This window comes from Lissotriton vulgaris, chromosome 10 (genome assembly GCF_964263255.1).
Source record: "Lissotriton vulgaris chromosome 10, aLisVul1.2, whole genome shotgun sequence".
NCBI lineage: Eukaryota > Metazoa > Chordata > Amphibia > Caudata > Salamandridae > Lissotriton > Lissotriton vulgaris.
The window spans coordinates 13801399-13826936 of record NC_141698.1 but is presented as its reverse complement, the minus strand read 5'-3'; the positions used below and the strand labels follow the sequence as shown (position 1 = coordinate 13826936).

The window sequence follows — 25538 nt, the reverse complement described above, 5'->3', positions numbered from 1 at the left end:
ATTATTCCATAACGCCCCGGGCCTAAATAGCAGAGCCTTGTCTTACATGGGCTATAAACATTCCCAGCTCCATTGGACATGCTTGGCTGAGGCCACCCTGCCCTCCACCACCCCCTGCGGTGCGGGGCCGCTCATGGCGTCCCTCCGCCCCGCCCTGGCGGCCCAGCCGTCTAATATGTAACCTTGTTTCTACGCAATTGTAATATGCTTTCCATATACTTAATGTATATCATGCTCCCTCCTCCATCAGTAATAATGTGCTTTCCGCACATTGTCACCTATAATGTGCTCACCTTAGTCTGTCAAAGGTTTATTAAGACCCCACAATCTCTAAACACACAAATCTGTATATTCAGGGCTAGTACACATAAAACCACACATTCTAGAGTATAAACACATTTCAAGTTGTAAAACAATTCAAATTAAGACTTATTACACGTCACTGTCGAGCAGGAAATTCTAATCCTACAGTGGTGCATGGCAAGTCCCAAATTACAACTTTACAGAGGCAAGGGGCGTGAATGAGGAACCGCGTCACTTTACTGTAGAAAGCGTGCTCCTCAACGTTAGTTAACGCCTTACATTTGAATCCAGACATGTAATATGATCAATCAAACAGGATTTATAGAGCGTGGCTAACCACGATCGATGGATCATGACTCTCTACCTGACATGTAATATGCTCTTTAAATACTAGATTTGTAATATGCTCTTTAAATACTAGATTTGTAATATGCTCTTTAAATACTAGATTTGTAATATGCTCTTTAAATACTAGATTTGTAATATGCTCTTTTATTACTAGATTTGTAATATTCTCTTTTAATACTAGATTTGTAATATGCTCTTTTAATACTAGATTTGTAATATGCTCTTTTAATTCTAGACTTGTAATATTCTTTTTTAATACTAGATTTGTAATATGCTCTTTTAATACTAGATTTGTAATATTCTCTTTTAATACTAGATTTGTAATATGCTCTTTAAATACTAGATTTGTAATATGCTCTTTTAATACTAGATTTGTAATATTCTCTTTTAATACTAGATTTGTAATATGCTCTTTTAATACTAGATTTGTAATATGCTCTTCTAATACTAGAATTGTAATATGCTCTTTTAACACTAGATTTGTAATATTCTCTTTTTACTCGATTTATAATGTGTCTTATTCCACCTGACTTGTAAAATTCTCTCATTATACCAGATTTGTAATACACTTTTCTCATACTTAACTTGTAATATTCTTTTTTTACATTTGATTTGTAATCAAAAGAATAATAATAAAATGCATTACATATACATGGGCTTTGACAACCTAACTGGGAGAAGCTGGATATGGCAGCAACTACTTAAAAGAACACCATTTGGTCAAGAAAAGCAGGTGATTCCCAGGGTAAAAACGGCAGAACAAATATTACTCATTACTGAAGATACACTTGACCTTCAGCAGAAAATAATTTAACTATCTAACACTCCAGGGCCAAACCAGCCGGGATACCTGTGATTTAAACCCCTTCGCCGCAGGGCTAATTCCCCCGCAACGCGGGAGGGGGGCCGCGCGCAGCACCGCGGTGCTCGGGACGAGCTCAGCTCGTCACGCTGCACGGTGGCGCTGTGCTCATGACGAGCTGAGCTCGTCATGACCACGCCCATTTTCGTGGAACATTCAGCACAGCAGGGGAATTATCCCTGCGTGGGCGTTCCATGGTGGTCATCACGAGCTGAGCTCGTCATGAGCACTGATGGTGATAAACTCAAGCTGTAAAATGGCAGAAGAGCGCAGAGAACCAAAGAAGTCTCACAGCTCTGAGTTAAATGTTGCCTCTTGTCAAATGCAGTACACCTTGAAAGAAGCCATCTCTCATTATAGCCCCTTCATTCAGACCATAGACCACACAAGTTGTGCATACCAAAATAAACTTGGAAACGTTCAGGAAAGTAGAGTGTAGCACAGAAATTCTATTTTATTCAGGAAATGTCTATGTGGCTTGCATGGCAGTGTGCAGATGGGCAGGCATGGAAACATACCACCAAGTGGCCACCGTTGACGCATCGGAAACAGATGAGATTCTGTCCCCGTGGTTAGTACGTTCTAAATCTGAACACTCCGAAGAAGGCACAAAGTGATGATTTGGAGAAGGAATTACAGGAACCAAGAGACATGTTCCCATTGCACAACACATCAGCTCTATAGAATAAAGGTGGATTTTTAAGCTAAGCACCGCCATGAAGGGCTTAAAGGAGGACGTTGAGTGGCACAACCATATCCTCAGCAGATAGGCTATCTACTGTTGCATGCTGTCCGCAGGAATCCCAGTGAACTAAAGCCTGTGCTGAGTCGGTAGTGAAGTAAAACACATGCTTGCAGCATATTGCGTGGGTGTTAGGTTTATGTTTTTGTATGTAGAGCTTGTCAGTGAAGCTTGGGGTTTATTCACTTCCTGGTGTAACGGCACATATTCACAGCATGGTTAATTCTTTAGTTGATAACGGTCACATATGTTTTTGGTGCAATAGATGTTTGAGCAACTATAGCATGGATAGCATATTACATGGTTTTGGAAGTTTTTAAAATCCATTTATGGTTCTTGATGGGTCGTTTTAAATTACCGTTACCCCTGACGAAGGGCTCGTAGCCCAAAATGATTGGGTGGACATGTATTTGGTTACTCTAAATGAAATGTGATTCATTGAGCTGTTGGAAAAAGCCTGGATGGGCATTCTTTGAGCATTAACCCTTCCCATGCTCATGACGAGCTCAGCTCGTCATGAGCCACGGTGGTCGTGTGCTCATGCCGAGCTGAGCTTGTCATAACGGACAGAACTCTCGCACGCGGGTCTAATTCTCCTGCTGTGCTGAACGTTCTAGGAAAATGGGTGTGGCCGCGACAAGCTCAGCTTGTCATGAGCACACGACCACCGTGGCTCATGACGAGTCGAGCTCGTCATGAGCACCGGGGTGCTGTGCGCGCCCCCCGCTCCCCAGCACAGCGGGGGAATTAGCCCAGCAGGCAAAGGGTTCAAAACGTTTTAATCGCATCACCTCCGTCTCAACATCAAATTCAATAAAGAAAAAAAGGACGAAAAGGATTATTTGGACGAATATCAGAGTGTGTACTGTGATAATTGATCGCACAGAAGTGCGGCCTCAAACTGGAGCGTGACGATGCACCAGGCGTTCTTGTATATTCATACTCGTGCACTGGGACAGAGCACGCTTTGATCATGCACACAAATATTTGCCTTTGAGCAGTAGTTAAAAGTTGTTTACATTTGGTGGAAAGGTAAGTGGAGTGCAGTCTATTTTTAATTCTCGGATTTCTAGCCAGGTCACATTGCCCCTACTTGTGCAAACATACAAGAAACTAGTCCTCTAACAATCTGTTTTATTCTCTGCCAACATGGGTTTTTTAGATGAGGGTGATTCTTGAAAATAAACCATCTTAGTAAGAGCTCAAGTAAAAATGAATAACATTCGGTTCCTTCTGGAGACTGCCTGGATAGTGGGCGCGGTGCCCATTGTGCCTAAAGGCGCCACCATTGCATAACACACGCAGAGCCTCACCTTTGAAAAATAAATATTAAAATCCAAATACTCGAAGGTAAGCAAGCAGAGCCGGCTGCTTGTCCTGGTTCGACGATGTGGGACTTTGTACCCGTAAACGGGTATATAACAGCACCGAGCTGGTGGCGGCCTTGGCAGCCATTTTGAGAGTGTCGCTGATTGGGTGTTACAATGATTCTGAATATGGCTCCTGTAGATGAGTGACTGACACGCCTTCACTTCCACGAAAACATGATCAGCAAACACGTGGTTTGCTTTCCCTTGACCCGCCAGACGCCTCTTGTGTGTCTGCCCGTCTCTCATGAGGACTCCACGGATTAGCTACTGTACTTGGTGTTATGTCTCATTTTCTCAGTTTCACCTCGCCTTATAATTGGCATCACCATATACTCCTTCCAGCTCCTTCTGCTCAGACACTGTGCTGCCTAGATCTCTTCCTAAACCGATTGTGCCTGAATACATTAATAAATAATTCTACCACGAGGGCCCTGCATCCATTCCTTTCTTTGGAAGTGTCTTGTAGACATAAACCTAACAGGACACAGAGGGACTGCTTCCCCTCACCCTTTCATATTCATTATTCATGCTTCAAAGTGCTGAATAGTGAGGAAAGTGTTAAAATATATATATATCTATATACATATCTATAGTCTATATGCAGCAGACAATTGCACTATCCATCTATCCATCTATCTATGTATCTATGTATCTTATCTATCTATCTATCTATCTATCTATCTATCTATCTATCTATCTATCTATCTATCTATCTATCTATCTATCTATCTATCTATCTATCCAAATAATTCAATTATTTACAATATTTATCTATTAATTTTGGTATATGCATAATTGTGTTTACATTTTAAATTAAGTTACATATTATATGTATTATTTAAGTTAGTAAATTTATATTTGCTTTGTTTGTAGTATAAATATTTTTACACATTTCTTTTTTGTAATACATTTTTTTTAAATGTAATGTTAAATAATTTAAAATATTTATTCTGTGTATTTTCAATATTTGTCTCCAAAGTGTTCTGCAGTTGATATTCTTGTACTTTTCATGGTAAGTACACCGAGTCTCTATTTTTGTCTTCGAAATTTTTTGTCACAATATTTTTGTACCGCAATATTTTTAAAGTGGTTCGTAAGTCACAGAAGCCGCCCTCAGGGAGGCCAAGGTGCACCTCAGGTCTTAAGGGGTGTTCTGCGGTCACCCTCCTTTCCATTAACACCTCTCATGCCATTGGCCGGCTGGTTCACGAGTAGCCCTCGCGGCGGGGGAGGGCGGCCCTCTGGGGGGGGGGGGGGAGGAGCTCCGGGGTGGGTTCATCACATACAGACTCAAGGCTGTCCTTCATTTCTGCAGGATTGGAAGCCCGATCTATTTATAGCAACAGTGACTGCAGAGGCGCAGACACTGTCAGATCTATTAATTTATTTATGCGTTTTTTTAAAGCTGCAAACTTTACCCGAAGGTGTCAGAGCGCTTTACAATAGAACCAGTTACATTACATAAGGACTTCAGAGAACATGAATTACATAAAAGATACAAACAGATGAACTCTAAAATCACATAGGAATGGTAGTAAGTACATACGTCTACTACAGATACTAGCGGTTAGAGCCACCTACATACAAGTTGCATATTCACTCGAGATGACATTTGAATGAAAGTTGAAGCGATTAGGGTTGGACAAATATATATTACATATTTACAAATATGCGTGAGGGGGTGAGATCAGGGGAGGTGGGGGATGTGGTGCATGCATAAGGGGGTGAAAGAGGGGCGACTAGGGTCTGAGGATATGTTGTGCATAAGTGGGGGGTGATGTGAGAGGGATGCCTGGTCGAGAGCGGTGAGGGGTGTTATGCCACGAGGGGTGATGTGAGAGAAACAGCGCAGGAGGTGGGGGTGTTGTGTATGCGTGAAGGGGTGACACGAGGGAGACCCCTAGGGGCCGAGGGAGGTGGGGGTTGTGGTGTATACGCGAGATGAGGGAGAACCGTAGGGGCCGAGGGAGAAGGGGGATCTGGTGTATGCATGGGGGGTGATGTGTGAGATGGGGAAGCTGCCCTGCACACCAGCAGAAGGGAGGGAGGGTGGATAGGTGGTGTGAGCCCTTAGAGATGCCCCCCAGCTGCCTGGCCATGGGGTGCAGGAGGGTGGAGAGTGCAGGGGGAGCGGCGCTGGCCTGAAAGACTGGCCTGAGGGGTATAAGATCAGTGGGGTAACATGGCCCCCGCAGTGCGGTGTGGCCCTTAGGTTCCAGGGGCCTCCTCGCACAGTACCCTGACCAGAGAGCTCCTGATTAAGTCCAGAGGGAGCCCCCTCCATGTATCTTGCACGCGGCCCCCTCAAGTTTTGTTACGCCGCTGTATAAGATGTGATCGTAGTGCCAGAATTAGAGCCCGCTCCAGAGCACTAGAGACAGGCTGATCCGGCGTCCTGGATTTCCCAGGAGAGTCCCGGGGTTTCACCTGCTGTTCAGCAAATTTAGCACATTGCGGTGTTCAGAGAGGCTGGCCTGAAAACCAGAGGAGGCGTGGTTCACAGACGCGGCAACTCCATCTGAGCACCGCCCCACAAGCCCCTGAAAAATAATATGGCAATACGTTTATTTATTACCATTTTATTTTCAGCAACCCGTCCCGATCTAAGTCTCAGGACGGGGCGGGGCCAGTGCTGCTGAGTGGCAGCAGACGGGAGATGTGCACTTTAAAATGAAGGCCAGCCAGACAGCTGGGTTAGAGAAAGCGCAGGCCTCCAGTGCTCTTAGGAGCGCTGGGAGATCCTGTCCTATCCAATCCTGGCGCTGCGCTCATGCTGTGAGAGCCGCGCTAGGATTGGGTAGTGCAGTTTCCTTCGTCTGGAGGTTCCAGAGGACACCCAAGGGAGGAGGATGTCGTGTTGCAAGTTAGGTAAATCAATTATATATATATTTTTTTGTGCCCACTACCCACGGTACAACCCAGTGCTACTAATGTTTCATGTGTTTCAAGGCAGGACCAGTGCTTAATTTGTAAAAAAATAAGTGCTAGGGCCCTCATTAGGCAGCCAATGAAGCTGGCACAACACATTGACCATGCCGCCAATGACAGGACCAACACAAGTACTAACCATCACACTCCTTGGCGGCAGGTAATAGTCATTTTTAATGGACATCCAATTAATAAACCACTATTGCTGTGCGAATCTCTAAATTAGAAAAGCATTGCCACCTTGTGGCAGACTGTCATAAGTGCCCGTGTCGACAATTAAGTGCCGCTGCCAAGCACTGCAAACCACCGTCTCAAATTAAGCACTGGGCAGGACGAGTTAGCAGCTGTTATCTGAAACCAATTTAATTAGCATGCATAAGGCTAGGTTTAAACCTTCAACTTAATTCAGTCTCTTAGGGCCAGATGTAGGTAAAATAGATTTACCGATTTTTAATTACCGAATTTTACCGATTCGGTAATTAAAAATCGGTAAATCTAAGGGGTGGATATGTAGGTACTCCAGATGTGCTGGAATACCGATTCGGAAGAATTCGGTATTTACCGATTCGGTAAATACGGAATCGGTAATGCCCATTCATTCCTATGGGCATTGAAGCCCATAGGAATGAGTGGGCATTACCGATTTCGGTATTTACCGAATCGGTAAATACCGATTTTCACAAGGGTGCAGGGGGTGTCACTTTGACACCCTCTGGCACCCCCAAAACAGGCTTGGATGCCATGTCGCAGGCATACATGCCCTAAGGGCAGGTCTGCCTGTCACATGGCATAGGTGTGCATGCACACCGGAATCGGTATTTTACCATCAAATTGGATTTGATGGTAAAATACCGATTTGGTAAGGCATCTGGGACTCTGAAGAGTCCCACCTACATCTGGGTGCCTCAGGATCGGTAAAATTACCGAATTTTTATTTTACCGAATCGGTAAAATTACTGAATCGGTAATTTTACAGATTCAGTAAAATAATGCCCCCTACATACCTGTCCCCCATTTACCGATCGGTAACGGCCAAAATCGGCCGTTACCGCTCAGTAAATGGCCTCAAATGGCCACCTACATCTGGCCCACAGTGCCTCGTCTGTCTTTCTATGTTGATGAGCGCGGTCATTTAAGTCATTCTGTGACCTTCCCCTGGTATCACATTTTAGTCCATCTTGTATGTTTTGCTAAACGTCCTGCTTTTTGGTTGTGAAAATCTGGCCACCCTAGTTAGAGTGGTTGGAGAAAGTACTGAGACAGTCGCTGCACCAGGGCACAATGAGACAACTGGGGGGGGGGGCACGGAAGAGACATGCAGAGACTGAAGAGAGACATAGCTGCATCTGAACGCGAGAAAGGCAAAGGGGAGCGTGGCTGGCCCTCTTTTGTTACTAGCTGGTGCCAATGCTTAATTTGAGCTGGTGTTTGCGGGTGGGGGGGCACACCAATACCGCCATTGGGGACCAGCACTTCATTTTCCTCAACAGATTTTTTTAACAAAGCTCAAGAATTAAAAGGGGAAAAGGAGGAGAAACAGAAAGAAGGAGAAACAGTGGCAAAGGGAGAAGGCATGAACTGAAAGAGTGAGGTAAGAGGTGCATGGGGGTATGGTGGAGGATGAAAGAGGCAAGAGGTAGATTCAGTGCTCCGCGGTACCGCAGCCTTCGATAGCGCCGGCCGCAGGCTTCTGAGCAAAATGCGAGCCCGGTACTGACTCATTCACAAATTGACCACTGCCCAACACACACGTTTCTGAGGCACAATTTCAGTGGGACTTGTATGATTTAAAAAAAAAATCTAAACTATGTTGTCGTTTTCAATTGAAATGGGTGGCTAGACATTGCCTCAAGCAGCTATTTATTCTCATTAGTTCTGGTGCTGGCCAAGACACTCCCCATTCAGCCAGCCCTCTTCAGCGATTGGTCTGTTGTGTCATTCACATTTGTCTTCTGCCCACTTTAGAATAAAACCTGTGGCGTGGGTTGGCCGGCTTCCACCCCTGACTCATTGTAATGAGCGTGGCAGCATTCTGCCCTCTCCCAAGGGGCACAGCTGCCCACAGAGGAGCTGGTTCAGTGCCAGGGACTTCCAGGGCAATGCAAGCTTTTTGAGGGGGGAAAAAGGGCTTTAGTCCTGGTTTTGATTTTTTTAATAACGAGAGACCAGCAGCTCCCTCAACATTAACATTTTACAAAAAACGCAAATAAACAAACCACAGGTTACTAAAGTCAAAAGACCCAGAGTTTACCAATGTTTAAAAAAAAAAGTCTTGTGAAGTTCTGTGAGGTATGCCACTGCTTAATAAAATAAGTAGATAATAATAAAGCGAATAATTAAATATATGTTGAAGGAGCCTGACTGTTGTAATGATGATGAGGAGCTCTGTCTGTCTTCAGGGAGAAGAGTAGATCTGTCTGTCTTCACCGAGGAGCTCTGTCCGTCTTCAGGGAGATGAGGAACTCTGTATTTCTTCAACAAGGTGCTCTGCCTGTCTTCGGGGGAGATGAAGAGCTTAGTCTGTCCTCGGGGATGAGATGAGCTCTGTCTGTCTTCAGCGAGGAGCTCTGTCTGTCTTCAGCGAGGAGCTCTGTCTATCTTCAGGGAGATAAGGAGCTCTGTCTGTCTTCACCGAGGATCTCTGTCTGTCTCCAGGAACATGATGAGCTCTGTCTGTCTTCAGGGAGCTGAGTAGATCTGTCGGTCTTCACTGGGGAGCTCTGTCTGTCTTCAGTGAGAAGAGGAGCTCGGTCTGTCTTCACCGAGGAGCTCTGTCTGTCTTCAGGGAGATGAGGAACTCTGTCTTTCTTCAACAAGGAGCTTTGCGTGTCTTCAGGGAGATGCAGAGCTCTGTCTGTCCTCAGGGAGGAGAAGAGCTCTGTCTATCTTCAGCAAGGAGCTGTGTCTGTCTTCGGGGAGATGGGGTGCTCTGTCTGTCTTCAGGGAGATAAGAAGCTCTGTATGTCTTTACTGAGGTGCTCTGTCTGTCTTCAGGGAGATGAGGAGCTCTGTCTGTCTTCAGCGAGGAGCTGTGTCAGTCTTCAGGCAGATGAGGAGCTCTGTCTGTCTTTAGGGAGATGAGGAGCTCTGTCTGTCTTCAGGGAGATGAGGAGCTCTGTCTGTCTTCTGGGAAAGGAGAAGCTCTGTCTGTCTTCAGGGAGATGAGGAGCTCTGTCTGTCTTCTGGGAAAGGAGGAGCTCTGTCTGTCTTCAGGGAGATGATGAGCTCTGTCTGTCTTTAACGAGGAGCTCTGCCTGCCTTTAGGGAGAAAAGGGAGCTCTGTCTATCTTCACCGCAGAGCTTGGTCTGTCTTCACTAAGGAGCTCTTACTGTCTTTAAGGAGAAGAGGAGCTGTGTTTGTCTTCGGGGAGATGAGGAGCTCTGTCTGTCTTCAGGGCTATGAGTAGCTCTGTCTGTCTTCAGTGCTATGAGGAGCACTGGCTATCTTCAGCGAGGGGCACTGTCTTGTCTTCAGCAAGGAGCTGTGTCTGTCTTCAGAAAGAGAAGGAGCTCTGTCTTATTTCAGAGAGATGAGGAGCTCTGTCTGTCTTCAGGGAGATAAGTAGCTCTGTCTGTCTTCAGTGAGATGAGGAGCTCTGTCGGTCTTCAGGGTGATGAGGAGCTCTGTCTGTCTTCAGGTAGATGAAGAGATCTGTCTGTCTTCAGGGAGAAAACTAGTTCTGTCTGTCTTCAGAACACTATGAGCTCTGTCAGTCTTCACCCAGGAGCTGACTGTCTTCAGGTAGAAGAGAATCTCTGTCTGTCTTCAGGTAGATGAAGAGCTCTGTCTGTCTTCAGGGAGAAAACTAGTTCTGTCTGTCTTCAGAACACTATGAGCTCTGTCAGTCTTCACCCAGGAGCTGACTGTCTTCAGGTAGATGAAGAGCTCTGTCTGTCTTCAGGGAGAAAACTAGTTCTGTCTGTCTTCAGAACACTATGAGCTCTGTCAGTCTTCACCCAGGAGCTGACTGTCTTCAGGTAGAAGAGAATCTCTGTCTGTGTTCAGGTAGATGAAGAGTTCTGTCTGTCTTCAGGTAGATGAAGAGCTCTGTCTGTCTTCATGGAGAAAACTAGTTCTGTCTGTCTTCAGAACACTATGAGCTCTGTCTGTCGTAACTGGGGAGCTTTGTCTGTTTTCAGTGAGGCGTTCTTCTGATCTTTAGATATTACTTCTCGCCCAACTGCTACCACCCATGGCCACCTCTAGGTGGCGCTCTGGACAAGCTGTAAATGAAAGGGGTTGAGGGCAGAGGGCGAGGGGGTGAAGGGCTTGAGGGGGCACAGTGATGCAGTGTCAGGAGAAGGCGCGTCACCATCTGTCACAGGATCACACCCCGAGTCAGAGAGCAGAGACTCACAGAAAAATGTGAGTAGCTCTCACAGGGACAGACAGAGAGACAGTCTGAGAGCAGAGGCCCCCGGGATCACAGGAGAATGTCAGCAGCTGTCTCGTGGCCAGGCAGAGAGGCAGTCAGAGAATAGAACTCCAGAGGGTAATGTCAGCGACGCTTACAGGACCAGGAAGAGAGACAGTCAGAGAGAAGAGGCCCACAGGATCACAGGGTAATGTCAGCGGCGCTTACAGGACCAGGATGAGAGACAGTCAGAGAGAAGAGGCCCACAGGATCACAGGGTAATGTCAGCGGCGCTTACAGGACCAGGAAGAGAGACAGTCACAGGGTTATGTCACAATCTTCCACAGGGTCAGACACAGAGGGTAATGCCATAATGCCTGCAGTTGTCGGTGGGAGTGGGGGGCAGGGGTCAGTGGCAGTCGCCTCGCCTATAATTTGTAAGCAGCTGTCTCGGGGGCGGGGGCGGGGCAGGGGTGAGTGGCAGCCGCCCCGCCTATAATTTGTAAGCAGCTGTCTCGGGGGCGGGGGCGGGGCAGGGGTGAGTGACAGCCGCCTCGCCTATAATGTGTAAGCAGCTGTCACACACCGAGAGCAGGGCGCAGATCAAGAGGCTTTGGGTCAAAGATGGAGAGCTTCTTACATAACCGAGGGCAGGACGAGAGAGGTGGTGGGGGTGGACAGACGGACAGAAGGAGAGGGACCGACATACGAGGAGAGAAGGAGCCGGGGTATCTTGAGAGAAAGAAGAAAGAATGGACAGAGTGGGGGGAGAATCAGAGGAGCGAGCAGGGTGTATATATATATATATGAGAGAGAACGAGGGTGAACAAAGCGCCGGGACGCCCCTTTGCTGGGGCAGCTGAGCGCTATAAACTATTGTAACATAACATAACTACAGAGAGAAAGATGGCAGAGAGACAGATATAGACAAAACCAGAGAGTTCGAGTGAAAGGGAGAGAGATAATAAGTGAATGGGAGAGAAAGGAGAATATATAGAAAGGACATTACTAATACCCAGAAATAAAACTGAAGACCCTGAAATAGATTCAGGCCAGGGCCTCATAGCGCATGCGCGCCTCGGAGCATCACCGTATGCCCCACCCCAGGAGCACAGGGCCACAGGCACCTATAAGAGTTACACCTATAAGGCTTGGGGGGTCTACTCCCGCACACTTTATCACATGGGAATGAACTTTGGGGGCGGCCTGTCAGTCAAACAGCGCTTAGAGGGCTTCCCAAGCGCTCTCTGACCACATGCGGACACCTGAACAACACCAACCAGGATTCTCTGGGGTGAAACCAACAGCTCAACAGCTCTAGTTTGTTCCTTGAACTTTTCAAGCTTCACGCGATCCCACTATAAGGAGCAAACACAAGGAGATGATGGACGGAGCGCTGAGACTTTTCAGACACTCACCCCCAGTCACAGATCTGGGTTGAATCCATCATCGTTCTTTAGCTCACTTCGCCGCCCCAGTTCAGACCCAGCTAGGTGCATATCCATCATTTGTTCTTTTTGCATTTGTCACCCCGAGTGGGACTGGTATGCTCAGACGTGGGTCCTGTGCTCTCCATGCCACTGGAGTCAAGCTATCCTGGCTGATGAGGGGTGAAAGCCTGAAACCGGTCCTAGGATGCTTGTTTCCAGTCCAGGAAGGAGCTGGCCTGGCAGTTCGGGGTGGATTGTTCCCATTGGGCGCAGGGTCAAGACTGATTTGCATATGGCTGGGTCCAAACTGGAGTGGCATGGTGAGCAAAAAACTATAGATTTACGCCCAGATCTCCGTACTGGGGTGAATGTATGACATTGTTCTGCATTCTGTCCATTAATTGTTTTTGCATTTACCACTATAAAAAGACCTGGAAGACATGGGTCAGAGAGTGCATCAACGCACAGATGACAGCCCTATAAGGTCTGCGCAAGGTACGGGACCAATGAAAAGGGGCTGGTGATGACTCCGCACTGACTCCCAATCACTTCCTAAAAGTTCATTATGACAAGACGAAGCTCCGTCTCTTCTCACCTAACAGCAGGGGTAGGTTATTCCCTCGAACACTCCTGGCTGCATGTTAATGACTAGAAACAAATCAACATCCTCGGCCTCTGCTCGAGGTGATAAACCTCAGTGCTGTGTCGCCTACTCTACACAGCTACGAATGCTCAACGGCAACTTCTCACCGTGATCAACTCGATGACCGCCATCTCTATCCAAGATCCTCAGACCTCAGACCATCCAGACTAGAGTATGGGGTTGCACTTCTCACAGACGCCCCGAAATGTGGATCCTCACGTTCAAAGCCATTTTGAGATAACAAAGAGTGTGATCGACAAAATCACAGGGTGTGCGACCACAAAATGTTTTTTTGTAATGTTTGACACATTTACGCAGGATATGGAATTGCAAAATTAATTTAAAAGGGCAAAATTGTTCACAATTTGGAGGGTGCCTGTTTCGGGCACCTCTTCTAAATAGTAATTCGCTATTGAACGTGTTAATGTGTGCGACTGAAATCCTGTTGCAGACATTGAAAAGTTACTGACCCCCAAGCTGGGGTGGAAACACATCTGCGAAAGAGAAGGGGTCCTCTTCAACCTCTTCTCTTTACTTTATTTAAATACGATCACGGACCCAGTGGTCTTCTGTCCCCAGCAGCCCCCCCCCCTCTGACGGCATCTAATCATAATGAGTCTCAATTTGCGACCTCCCTCATGAATATTGATGAAGTTGTTTTGATTGTGACTCACTACAGTTCAGCGTTGCATGAGTTGACCTATTGGAACGTGGGCCACATTGCAAAATTCTTGTCTATTCCCCAACATTTAGGGCACAATTTAAGACTGCTTTTTGCAAGTGGAAATGTCCCATGTCGGGTTCCTAGTTCTCCACCCCTGATGGTATTCCGGAAGTCAGCGTCAAGGCGCATCTTCGATTCGAGAAAGTGCGCTCGGATCGCGACGGTTTCGCCATCACTAGCCTGGCTTCCCATGGATCGATGAAGCATTCTTAGACCTTCCTCCCTCGCCTACAGATCTCTCGGCCACGGCTCTCCAAGATACATAAATTATAACCCTAAGTAAGAGCAAAAACTCCAGGAAGAAAAGAAGTGCTGTACTTAGAAATCCTGAAATCGAAGACCTAAAAAAGGTTCAACCAATCATCTGGGGCGCCGAAAGAATCTGAAACCTCTCCGAAGAAACTCTTAAAACTGAATACAAAGAACTTGATGCAAGATTTCCTATTAAACGGACGATGACCTTTACTGGGGACCAGCGTCATGCGCAATCGATCGATCTTCGTCACGAGCACTCACAGCATGGATGACGCTCCCTTTCTGCCCTGGGTAGGATGGAAGGTTCCCTAAAGTTAGGAAGCAGGTGAGGGCGCCTGATAGGGACTGTCTCTTAATCCTGTTGTTTCAGCCATACATGAAAGCAGCACCCTTTGGAATGTGAAGCCTCGCATATGTACCTGCATGTATGTGCAGCGCTCTGACGTCAGCAAAGGTTCTGGTCTGGGCTATACAACTCTTTGAAATAGGTGCATGAAAGCGGTCACCTGAGTCCAGTCCTGTAAGGAGAGCAGCACACAGGGAGTTCTTCGGAACCACAGAGCTGCCCCCATGGCGTGAACATGACATGCCGAGGGTCACGGGTGGATCGCCGTGGATCCGGGAGTATTCAAGGGAGAACAGCAGGGCAGTACGTCATGCAGGTGACGGTAACCCGGCAGGCTGGCATGCCCTTGAGGGCTCATGAGATACAGGGCGCCATAAGGCCAGGCAGCCTCCTGGTAGTAATAGACCCTCTGCCAACCACACACACTGATGCTCAGAAGGTTATAGAGAGAGGAGCTCCGTCACCCTCAGAGAGCGCCCCTCTGAGATGTGTTTGGACCTTGGGGAAGAGGATGGTGGGTCCAGGTTAGATAGACACCTTGAATACAAGATTTCACAGCTTCCAGCATCCTTTCTCGCCGCCTCTCGGTGCAAGGACAGGTCTTTAGCTCTGGGGTGGGAAGAGAGTGCCTGATGGGGCAGCCCAGGTTCTTACTCGTTGCCCACCCTTTCATGCCACAGATGCCCCCTGGAAGCCGGATGTTTGCGGGACAGAAGCAACTAACACATGAACCAGGCTGCCTGATTCCCCTACCATCTGGGTGCCAAAGCTGCAGGTATTCACCCGGGACTCAACTGCTTGGAATCCCCCTCAGGCGCCCACCAGACGTCCGTGCCCTCCATCTAGAGTCCAGCTGGTGCTGACTGACCACCCATTACCCTGTCCTCCATCCAGAACCCACCCTCGGTGCCAGCTACGCCACTCTTGGCGTGTCCTCCACCCAGAACCCACCCTACGAGCCCACCAGACCACCCGTTGCCCTGTCCTCCATCCAGAACCCACCTTCGGTGCCAGATACGCCACCCTTGGCATGTCCTCCACCCAGAACCCACCCTACGAGCCCACCAGGCCACCCGTTGCCCTGTCCTACATCCAGAACCCACCCTAGGTGCTGACTGCCCACCCTTGCCCTCACAGTCTCTCCAACCCCTTCTAAGTCCTTTGATTTTACTGTATGTTTCTCTCGAGGGAGCTTCGGCCTCGCTCCCGTTCCTCGAGGAGGGTCTCTGGGGGTCTCTGCAGCCGCTGCTGGGCGTGTCCCTTAGTTGCAGACATGAGCCTGGTTTCAGACACGTTGGTTAAAACCACTATCAAAGGTTGGGGTTTAAGATCCATTTGGGAGAGCGTAAAAGAGAGAGAAAGGAAGGAAGAGTGAAGGGGATAAAGAAAGATAAAGAGGGAGACATAAAGAAAGCGGCAAAGAGAAGAAACAAACATGAGAGGAAGAAACAGGGCGCACAACGAGGGGAGGAGATGGAGGAAGAGAGGGAAGAGCATCAAAGCGGGAAAAGGACAAAGACAGCGCAGGAGTGTCAGCGCCTGCGAGTGAATGAGAGAGTGAGAGAGACGGTGAGAGAGACGAATAGGGCAAGGGAGAGAGAGAGAGAGTAGGCAAAAGAGAGAGAAAGAAAAAGAGCTAGAACAAGAGAACGACTGAAAGCACAACACAGAAAAAAGAGAGCGACAGTGCGAGTGGAAGAGAGTGAAAGAGAGGAAAGAAAGAGAGACAATGTGAGTGGGAGAAAGAGAGAGACTGAGACAACTCTCCAGAGAGCGAGAGCTCCAGATAGCGCTCACCTTGGAAGAGAGGCGCTATGTTCCAGACTGCGATGCTTCCCGCCTTCATGAACTGACCCAGGGCGATTTCCAGGAAGAAGATTGGAATCCCTCCCAGCAAAGCAATCAGGATATAGGGGATGAGGAAGACACCTGTGGAGGAAGGAGAGAGGGTCAATCAAGAGGAAGACGGTAGAGTGACGACGACCAATGGGGAAGCACAACGCAGCCAAACATACAGAGTATGAAATGGGAAAGACACCTGTGGAAGAGGAAGACAGTGGTATATTCTGTCCGAACTGGTTTATTAGTAATACCACTGGACTGGGTCAGTAGTACCCTCATACTGGGTCAGTAGTACCCCCATACTGGGTCAGTAGTACCCTCATACTGGGTCAGAAATACCCCGGACTGGGTCAGTAGTACCCCCAGACTGGGTCAGCAGTACCACTGGACTGGGTCAGTAGTACACCCATACTGGGTCAGTAGTACCCCCATACTGGGTCAGTAATACCCCGGACTGGGTCAGTAGTACCCCCGGACTGGGTCAGTAGTACCCCCGGACTGGGTCAGCAGTACCCCGGACTGGGTCAGTAGTACCCCCATACTGGGTCAGTAGTACCCCCATACTGGGTCAGTAGTACCCTCGTACTGGGTCAGTAGTACCCTCGTACTGGGTCATTAGTACCCCGGACTGGGTCAGCAGTACCCCCGGACTGGGCCAGTAGTATCACCGTACTGGGTCAGAAGTACCCCCATACTGGCTCAGTAGTACCACCGTACTGGGTCAGTAGTACCCCCATACTGGGTCAGTAGTACCACCGTACTGGGTCAGTAGTACCCTCGTACTCGGTCAGTAGTACCCCCATTCTGAGTCAGTAGTACCCCCGGACTGGGTCAGTAGTACCCCCATACTGGGTCAGTAGTACCCCTGGACTGGGTCAGTAGTACCCCCGGACTGGGTCAGTAGTACCCCCATACTGGGTCAGTAGTACCCCCATACTGGGTCAGTAGTACCCCCGGACTGGGTCAGTAGTACCCCCGGACTGGGTCAGTAGTACCCCCGGACGGGGTCAGTAGTACCCTCGTACTGGGTCAGTAGTACCCCCGGACTGGGTCAGTAGTACCCTCGGACTGGGTCAGTAGTACCCCCATACTGGGTCAGTAGTACCCTCGTACTGGGTCAGTAGTACCCAGGACTGGGTCAGCAGTACCCCCATACTGGGTCAGTAGTACCCTCGTACTGGGTCAGTAGTACCCAGGACTGGGTCAGCAGTACCCCCATACTGGGTGAGTAGTACCCCCGGACTGGGTCAGTAGTACCCCCGGACTGGGTCAGTAGTATCACCCTACTGGGTCAGTAGTACCCCCATACTGGGTCAGTAGTACCCCCATACTGGGTCAGTAGTACCCCCGGACTGGGTCAGTAGTACCCCCATACTGGGTCAGTAGTACCCCCATACTGGGTCAGTAGTACCCCCGGACTGGGACAGTAGTACCACTGTATGGGGTCCGTAGTAGTACCACAGGTTGGATACAGATTAACTTTCCAATCAGGCCAGTGCATAGTACCACTTATCCAAACAAATCTCTATTCACTCATTAACTATAATCCATAGGGCCACCTGACCCACTCATTAACTGCAGTCTATAGAGCCACTTGACCCACTCATTAACTGCAGTCTATAGAGCCACTTGACCCACTCATTAACTACAGTCTATAGAGCCACTTGAACGACTCATTAACTACAGTCTATAGAGCCACAGCATTCACCCACAAGTCCCTGCATTGTGCACTCTTACAATCACTACTCCTAGTGTTATGGTCTTTAGTGCTCACTCACTATCGGTGGCACTCACTGTCAGGAGTGACAGCATTGTGGACTTCAACACTTACTCACAAGTGTCAGGTTGGTGGAGTCCAATATTCACTCACAAGTGTCGGTTTGCTGGGCTTCAACACTCACTCACGAGTGACAGGTTGGTGGAGTACAACATTCACTCACTCACACGTGTCAGGTTGGTGGAGTCCAATACTCACGTGTCAGGTTGGTGGAGTCCAACATTCACCCACAAGTGTCGGTTTGGTGGGCTTCAACACTCACTCACGAGTGACAGGTTGGTGGAGTACAACATTCACTCACTCACGCGTGTCAGGTTGGTGGAGTCCAACATTCACTCACTCATGAATGTCAGGTTGGTGGAGTCCAATATTCACTCACAAGTGCCAGGTTGGTGGAGTCCAACATGCACATGTCAGGTTGGTGGAGTCCAACATTTACTCACAAGTGTGAGGTGGGTGGACCCCAACACTCACTCACTCACGAGTGTCATGTTGGTGGAGTCCAACATTTACTCACAAGTGTGAGGTGGGTGGACTCCAACACTCACACACTCACGAGTGTCAGGTTGGTGGAGTCCAACACTCACCCACAAGTGTCGGTTTGGTGGACTTCAACACTCACTCACGAGTGACAGGTTGGTGGAGTCCAACATTCACTCACTCATGAGTGTCAGGTTGGTGGAGTCCAACATTTACTCACAAGTGTGAGGTGGGTGGACTCCAACACTCACTCACTCACTCACTCACGAGTGTCAGGTTGGTGGAGTCCAACATTTACTCACAAGTGTGAGGTGGGTGGACTCCAACACTCACTCACTCACGAGTGTCAGGTTGGTGGAGTCCAACATTTACTCACAAGTGTGAGGTGGGTGGACTCCAACACTCACACACTCACGAGTGACAGGTTGGTGGAGTCCAACATTCACTCACTCATGAGTGTCAGGTTGGTGGAGTCCAACATTTACTCACAAGTGTCAGGTGGGTGGACTCCAACACTCACTCACTCACTCACGAGTGTCAGGTTGGCGGAGTCCAACACTCACCCACAAGTGTTGGTTTGGTGGACTTCAACACTCACTCACGAGTGACAGGTTGGTGGAGTCCAACATTCACTCGCTCATGAGTGTCAGGTTGGTGGAGTCCAACATTTACTCACAAGTGTGAGGTGGGTGGACTCCAACACTCACTCACTCACTCACTCACTCACTCACTCACGAGTGTCAGGTTGGTGGAGTCCAACATTTACTCACAAGTGTGAGGTGGGTGGACTACAACACTCACTCACACACTCATGAGTGAGTGTCAGGTTGGTGGAGTCCAACAGTCACCCACAAGTGTCGGTTTGGTGGGCTTCAACACTCACTCATGAGTGACAGGTTGGTGGAGTCCAACATTCACTCACTCATGAGTGTCAGGTTGGTGGAATCCAATATTCATTCACAAGTGCCAGGTTGGTGGAGTCCAACACAAACATGTCAGGTTGGTGGAGTCCAACATTCACTCACTCATGAATGTCAGGTTGGTGGAGCCCAATATTCACTCACAAGTGCCAGGTTGGTGGAGTCCAACACGCACATGTCAGGTTGGTGGAGTCCAACATTTACTCACAAGTGTGAGGTGGGTGGACTCCAACACTCACTCACTCACTCATGAGTGTCAGGTTGGTGGAGTCCAACATTTACTCACAAGTGTGAGGTGGGTGGACTCCAACACTCACTCACTCACTCATGAGTGTCAGGTTGGTGGAGTCCAACATTTACTCACAAGTGTGAGGTGGGTGGACTCCAACACTCATGAGTGTCAGGTTGGTGGAGTCCAACACTCACCCACAAGTGTCGGTTTGGTGGGCTTCAACACTCACTCACGAGTGACAGGTTGGTGGAGTACAACATTCACTCACTCATGAGTGTCAGGTTGGGGCGTCTAACACTCACTCACGCGTGTCAGGTTCGTGATGATAAACACTCACTCACGCGTGTCAAGTTGGTGATGATTAACACTCACGCGTGTCAGGTTCGTGATGATAAACACTCACTCACGCGTGTCAGGTTGGTGATGATTAACACTCACTCACGCGTGTCAGGTTCGTGATGATAAACACTCACTCACGCGTGTCAGGTTCGTGATGATAAACACTCAATCACGCGTGTCAGGTTCGTGATGATAAACACTCACTCACGCGTGTCAGGTTGGTTGGACTCCAACACTCACTCATGAGTGTCAGGGTCATGGACTACAGAAGTCGCTCAAAGCACCAGACTCTGACATCCACTGACAAACCTCTCCTTCGGGCTGACAACCGAGACTAGGCAGAGCCTTCGGATGGACACGCAGTAGGCAGCCCCCCTTCCCACACTCACTCCCTCCCTCCCTCTGCTCGTGGTCAGTAATCTCTCAGATGAGTGATATTATATCCCAGGGATTAGAGCCGCAATCCTTTCCCGATCCTCGGGCTTCATTAGGAGGGCAGCCTGGGCTCTGGATACAGGCATTCATTCAGAGGTGGGCACAGCTCCAACCCCGGGCCTCGCCTCTTGGGGCTGTAGACCGAGAAGACGGCACAGAGCAGCCGTTTTAACACACTGGCAGCCATGTTTAGCACAGAGGCAGCCACGTTTAATACACTGGCAGCCATGTTTAACACAGAGGCAGCCATGTTTAGCACAGAGGCAGCCATGTTTAATAGACTGGCAGCCATTTTTAACACATAGACAGCCATGTTTAATACACTGGCAGCCATGTTTAACACAGAGGCAGCCATGTTTAACACAGAGGCAGCCATGTTTAACACAGAGGCAGCCATGTTTAACACACTGGCAGCCATGTTTAGCACAGAGGCAGCCACGTTTAGTACACTGGCAGCCATGTTTAACACAGAGGCAGCCACGTTTAATACACTGGCAGCCATGTTTAACACAGAGGCAGCCATGTTTAGCACAGAGGCAGCCATGTTTAATAGACTGGCAGCCATTTTTAACACATAGACAGCCATGTTTAATACACTGGCAGCCATGTTTAACAGAGAGGCAGCCATGTTTAACACAGAGGCAGCCATGTTTAACACAGAGGCAGCTATGTTTAACACAGTGGCAGCCATGTTTAACACAGAGGCAGCCATGTTTAATACACTGGCAGCCATGTTTAACACAGTGGCAGCCATGTTTAACACAGAGGCAGCCATGTTTAATACACTGGCAGCCATGTTTAACACAGAGGCAGCCATGTTTAACACAGAGACAGACATGTTTAATACACTGGCAGCCATGTTTAACACAGAGGCAGCCATTTTTAACACAGAGACAGCCATGTTTAATACACTGGCAGCCATGCTTAACACAGAGGCAGCCATGTTTAACACAGAGGCATGTTTCAGCCCTTGGATCGCCAGAAGGTCGGGGGGGCTTTCATCAGGACCACGGTGCAAAGTGTATAGAGACCTCTCACATCTCTGTATGTGAATACATTTAATTCTTAAGGAACATGTCGTTATGTTGCTCCTAATAAGGTCAAATAGTACCTGTAAAGAAAAAGACATACTGGACAGTGGGAATGGGTATGGGAAAACACTTATGACTAGTCAACTGGTTTTGAATTTACCAGGAACACATATAACGTACAATGGCGTTGCAACTAAAAAATGGCAATACTTCAGACTGACTACCCTAAGTCTAGATTAGGGTCAACTCTCTCATTGTTAGCGTTGCAATTTATGGATTATAGATTAAATTGTAAGTAACTTAAAAGGTCAACTGTTTGTCTTATGATTACACCAGATGTCAAAGTTTGTAATATTGGCTTTATAAAGTGACCCTGAGCAGTTACGGCTTTTCAGTTAGTACATGCTGAGGTTTGTCTATATTTTATAATTCAGGGAGCAATTCCAATTTAAGGCGGACAGGATTTCATTTGATACTGTTCTTAATACTTTTCGCTCATGACTCGCTTCGAGTTTCGAGTTCCACTCACTCATAAAATAGCGTATCAAACATTCAAGAAGGTGCCCAAACCTCAACATGTACTAACTGAAAAGCCGTAACTGCTCAGGGTTCCTGGTAAATTCAAAACCAGTTGACTAGTCATAAGTGTTTTCCCATACCCATTCCCACTGTCCAGTATGTCTTTTTCTTTACAGGTACTATTTTACCTTATTAGGAGCAACATAATGATATGTTCCTTAAGAATTACATTTATTCACATATAGAGACGTGAGAGGTCCCTATACACTTTGCACCGTGGTCCTGATGAAAGCCCCCCGACCTTCCGGCGATCCAACGGCTGAAACATGTCGACATATACCACAATTTTAGTGTGAAAGAGTCATAATCACTCTTGTTCACCTACATTAATTTTTAAATCCTTGCCTCCTGAAACCAGAACTAATAAAAAAAGTTTTTGGTCTGGAAAAGAGAGACTTTTTATCAATTTTCACTTTATCACGTCACAAACACTATCAATGATCACTACTGTTTTTAACTGAGGGTATTGCCTTCTGGCTGGAGGTTGCATAAACCACTAAACCCTATGATTATGCAGACACGTGTGAGGGACAGTGGAGAACCAAGATATACCGCTTAACACCGTAATTTACCAACACGTGAATGAGGGTTTTTTATTGGGACTAGTCAGAACCGTTCCCGCATACCCGATGTTATGCAGGACAAGTGATCCTTCCCTCTTTGATCAGATTATAATGAGTACAGGAAACTGAACGGATCACAAATTCCTCCCCTCCCCCTACATTGATCATTAACACAGAGGCAGCCATGTTTAACACAGAGGCAGCCATGTTTAACACAGAGGCAGCCATGTTTAATACACTGGCAGTCATGTTTAACACAGAGACAGCCATGTTTAACACAGAGGCAGCCATGTTTAATACACTGGCAGCCATGTTTAACACAGAGGCAGCCATGTTTAACACAGAGGCAGCCATGTTTAATACACTGGCAGTCATGTTTAACACAGAGACAGCCATGTTTAACACAGAGGCAGCCATGTTTAATACACTGGCAGCCATGTTTAACACAGAGGCAGCCATGTTTAACACAGAGGCAGCCATGTTTAATACACTGGCAGCCATGTTTAACACAGAGGCAGCCATGTTTAATACACTGGCAGTCATGTTTAACACAGAGACAGCCATGTTTAACACAGAGGCAGCCATGTTTAATACACTGGCAGCCATGTTTAACACAGAGGCAGCCATGTTTAATACACTGGCAGCCATGTTTAACACAGAGGCAGCCATGTTTAACACAGAGACAGCCATGTTTAATACCCTGGCAGCCATGTTTAACACAGAGGCAGCCATGTTAAGCAGAAAGGCACAGTGGCAGCCTTCTTTAGCACCGTGGCAGCCATGTTTAACAGGCAAGGCCTCCTTTGGAATGCCGGGAACCACTGAGTGGCTTGTACAGACTTCACTCTGAATGCACCGAAGGGCCATAGCCATGACAGAGCCCTGAAAATCAGGGAAATGTTCATATGAGATGCACTAAAGGAATGTTGACATTTCCACCATAAGGCACTTCCTTCACTTCTTTGAAAACACCACCTTCGAGTGCTGTACGTGGAATGAAAAAGGGGAGTGTTCTCTTTAAATGAGGCATGACCAAAGAAACTTACTAGAAATCCGTTCCCAGAGGCGTGGCCTACGGAATGAAGAACATGGCTTAAACATGTAAAGTAAAATCCGGTGTATAGCGAGTACCACCAGGGCAGTGTTTGGGGGCATCCCTGGGGGTTTTCTTTTATTGCATTCAGGCATCTGTCATAGCAACAAACACAACTGCAACAGGCCAGACCTCTTGGATTTATCAATGCTTGTTAGCTGTATAAGAAAACCAAGTAACATCAATCAACTTGCTTCCAATAGTTAAGGTTAAAAATCTTTCCATTCTGAAAATGAGCGACTGCGAATTAAGGTAATTACTCGGGTCTAATGAAGGGGTGTCTCAGATCTCAATCACTCTAGTTCTGCAGCCTACGCCACGCAAGGCCACATCACACAGCGCCACACCACGCCATGCCACACCACACCATGTCACACCGCAATGTACCACACACCACGCCATGTCACACCGCACCGCACCACACACCACGCCACACCACACACTATGCTACACCACACCGCCCCACACCACACGGCGTACCATCACACCGCGCCGCACCATGCCACGCCACACCACACCATGTCACGCCACACCACACCATGTCACGCCACACCACGTCACACCGCACCATACCACACACCACGCCACACCACACACTACGCCACACCACACCGCGCCACACCACACGGCGTACCATCTCACTGCACCACACCAAGCCACGCCACGCCTCACCATATCACGCCACACCACACCACACACCACGCCATGCCACACCACACCACACACTACGCCACACCATGCCATACTACATGGTGTCCCATCACACTGCACCCCACCATGCGATGCCACACCACAACATGTCACGCCACACCACACCATGTCACGCCGCACTGTACCACACACCACACACCATGCCATGTCACACCGCACCGCACCACACCACATGCCACACACCACACCACACCGCGCCACACCACACGTCGTACTATCACACCGCACCACACCATGCCATGCCACACCACACCATGCCACGCCACACCACACCATGCCACGCCACACCACACCATGCCACGCCACACCACACCATGCCACACCACACCATGTCACGCCACACCACACCATGCCACACCACACCACACCATGTCATGCCACACCACACCATGTCACACCGCACCACACCACACACCACGCCATGTCACACCACACCACACACCACGCCACACCTCACACTACGGCACACCACACCGCGCCACACCACACAGCGTACCATCACACTGCATCACACCATGCCACGCCACACCACACCATGCCACGCCACACCACACCATGTCACGCCATACCACACCATGTCACACTGCACTGTACCACACACCACGCCATGTCACACCACATCACACCACACCACGCCACATACTATTGAACTGGGGTGGCAGAGTGGGCTAAAGAACGGTGATGGATTAAACCCAGATCTCTTGACTGGGGGTGAGTGTTTGATTTGCTCAAACGCTCCGTCCATCATCCCCTTTGGTATCACACCACACACTATGCCACACCACACCGCGCCACACCACACCACACCACACCATGTCACGCCACACAACACCATGTCACACGGCACTGTACCACACACCACGCCATGTCACACCGCACCACATGCCTCGCCACACCACACTGCACCACACCACACGCCACTCTGCACCACACACCGTAGCACACACCACGCCACACCACCCCACTTTCTTCTGTGATCTCTGTTAGTCACTTATGCCCTCTTATCACCCCCCCCCCCCCCTCTCACACACACTTCTTTGACTGGATGCCCATGTGGTCTGCACTCCTTTGTGAACCACAGACGGGCACAGTGTGAAACTAGCCCTGCCCTGCACCCCCCCTACAACCTGGGCTCACCCAGACACCTGGCGCCGCTCAGGTCAAAGTACGCACTATCAAGTGTCAAATGCCTCATAATAAACGACAGAAGCACAGCAGCTCGGAAGAAGC

General features: G+C 48.4%; 1 protein-coding gene across 2 annotated transcripts in view; it reads right to left on the bottom strand.

The window, feature by feature from the left end:
• SLC6A8 (solute carrier family 6 member 8) overlaps window positions 1–25538 on the bottom strand; it is a 169145-nt gene that overhangs the window by 72826 nt on the left and 70781 nt on the right. For both annotated transcript variants that reach the window (XM_086940218.1, XM_086940216.1), the window contains exon 2: window positions 16104–16235. In XM_086940218.1, the coding sequence (XP_086796344.1) occupies window positions 16104–16152 (49 nt within the window). In that variant the 5' untranslated portion in view covers window positions 16153–16235. The remainder of the gene's footprint in view (window positions 1–16103; window positions 16236–25538) is intronic.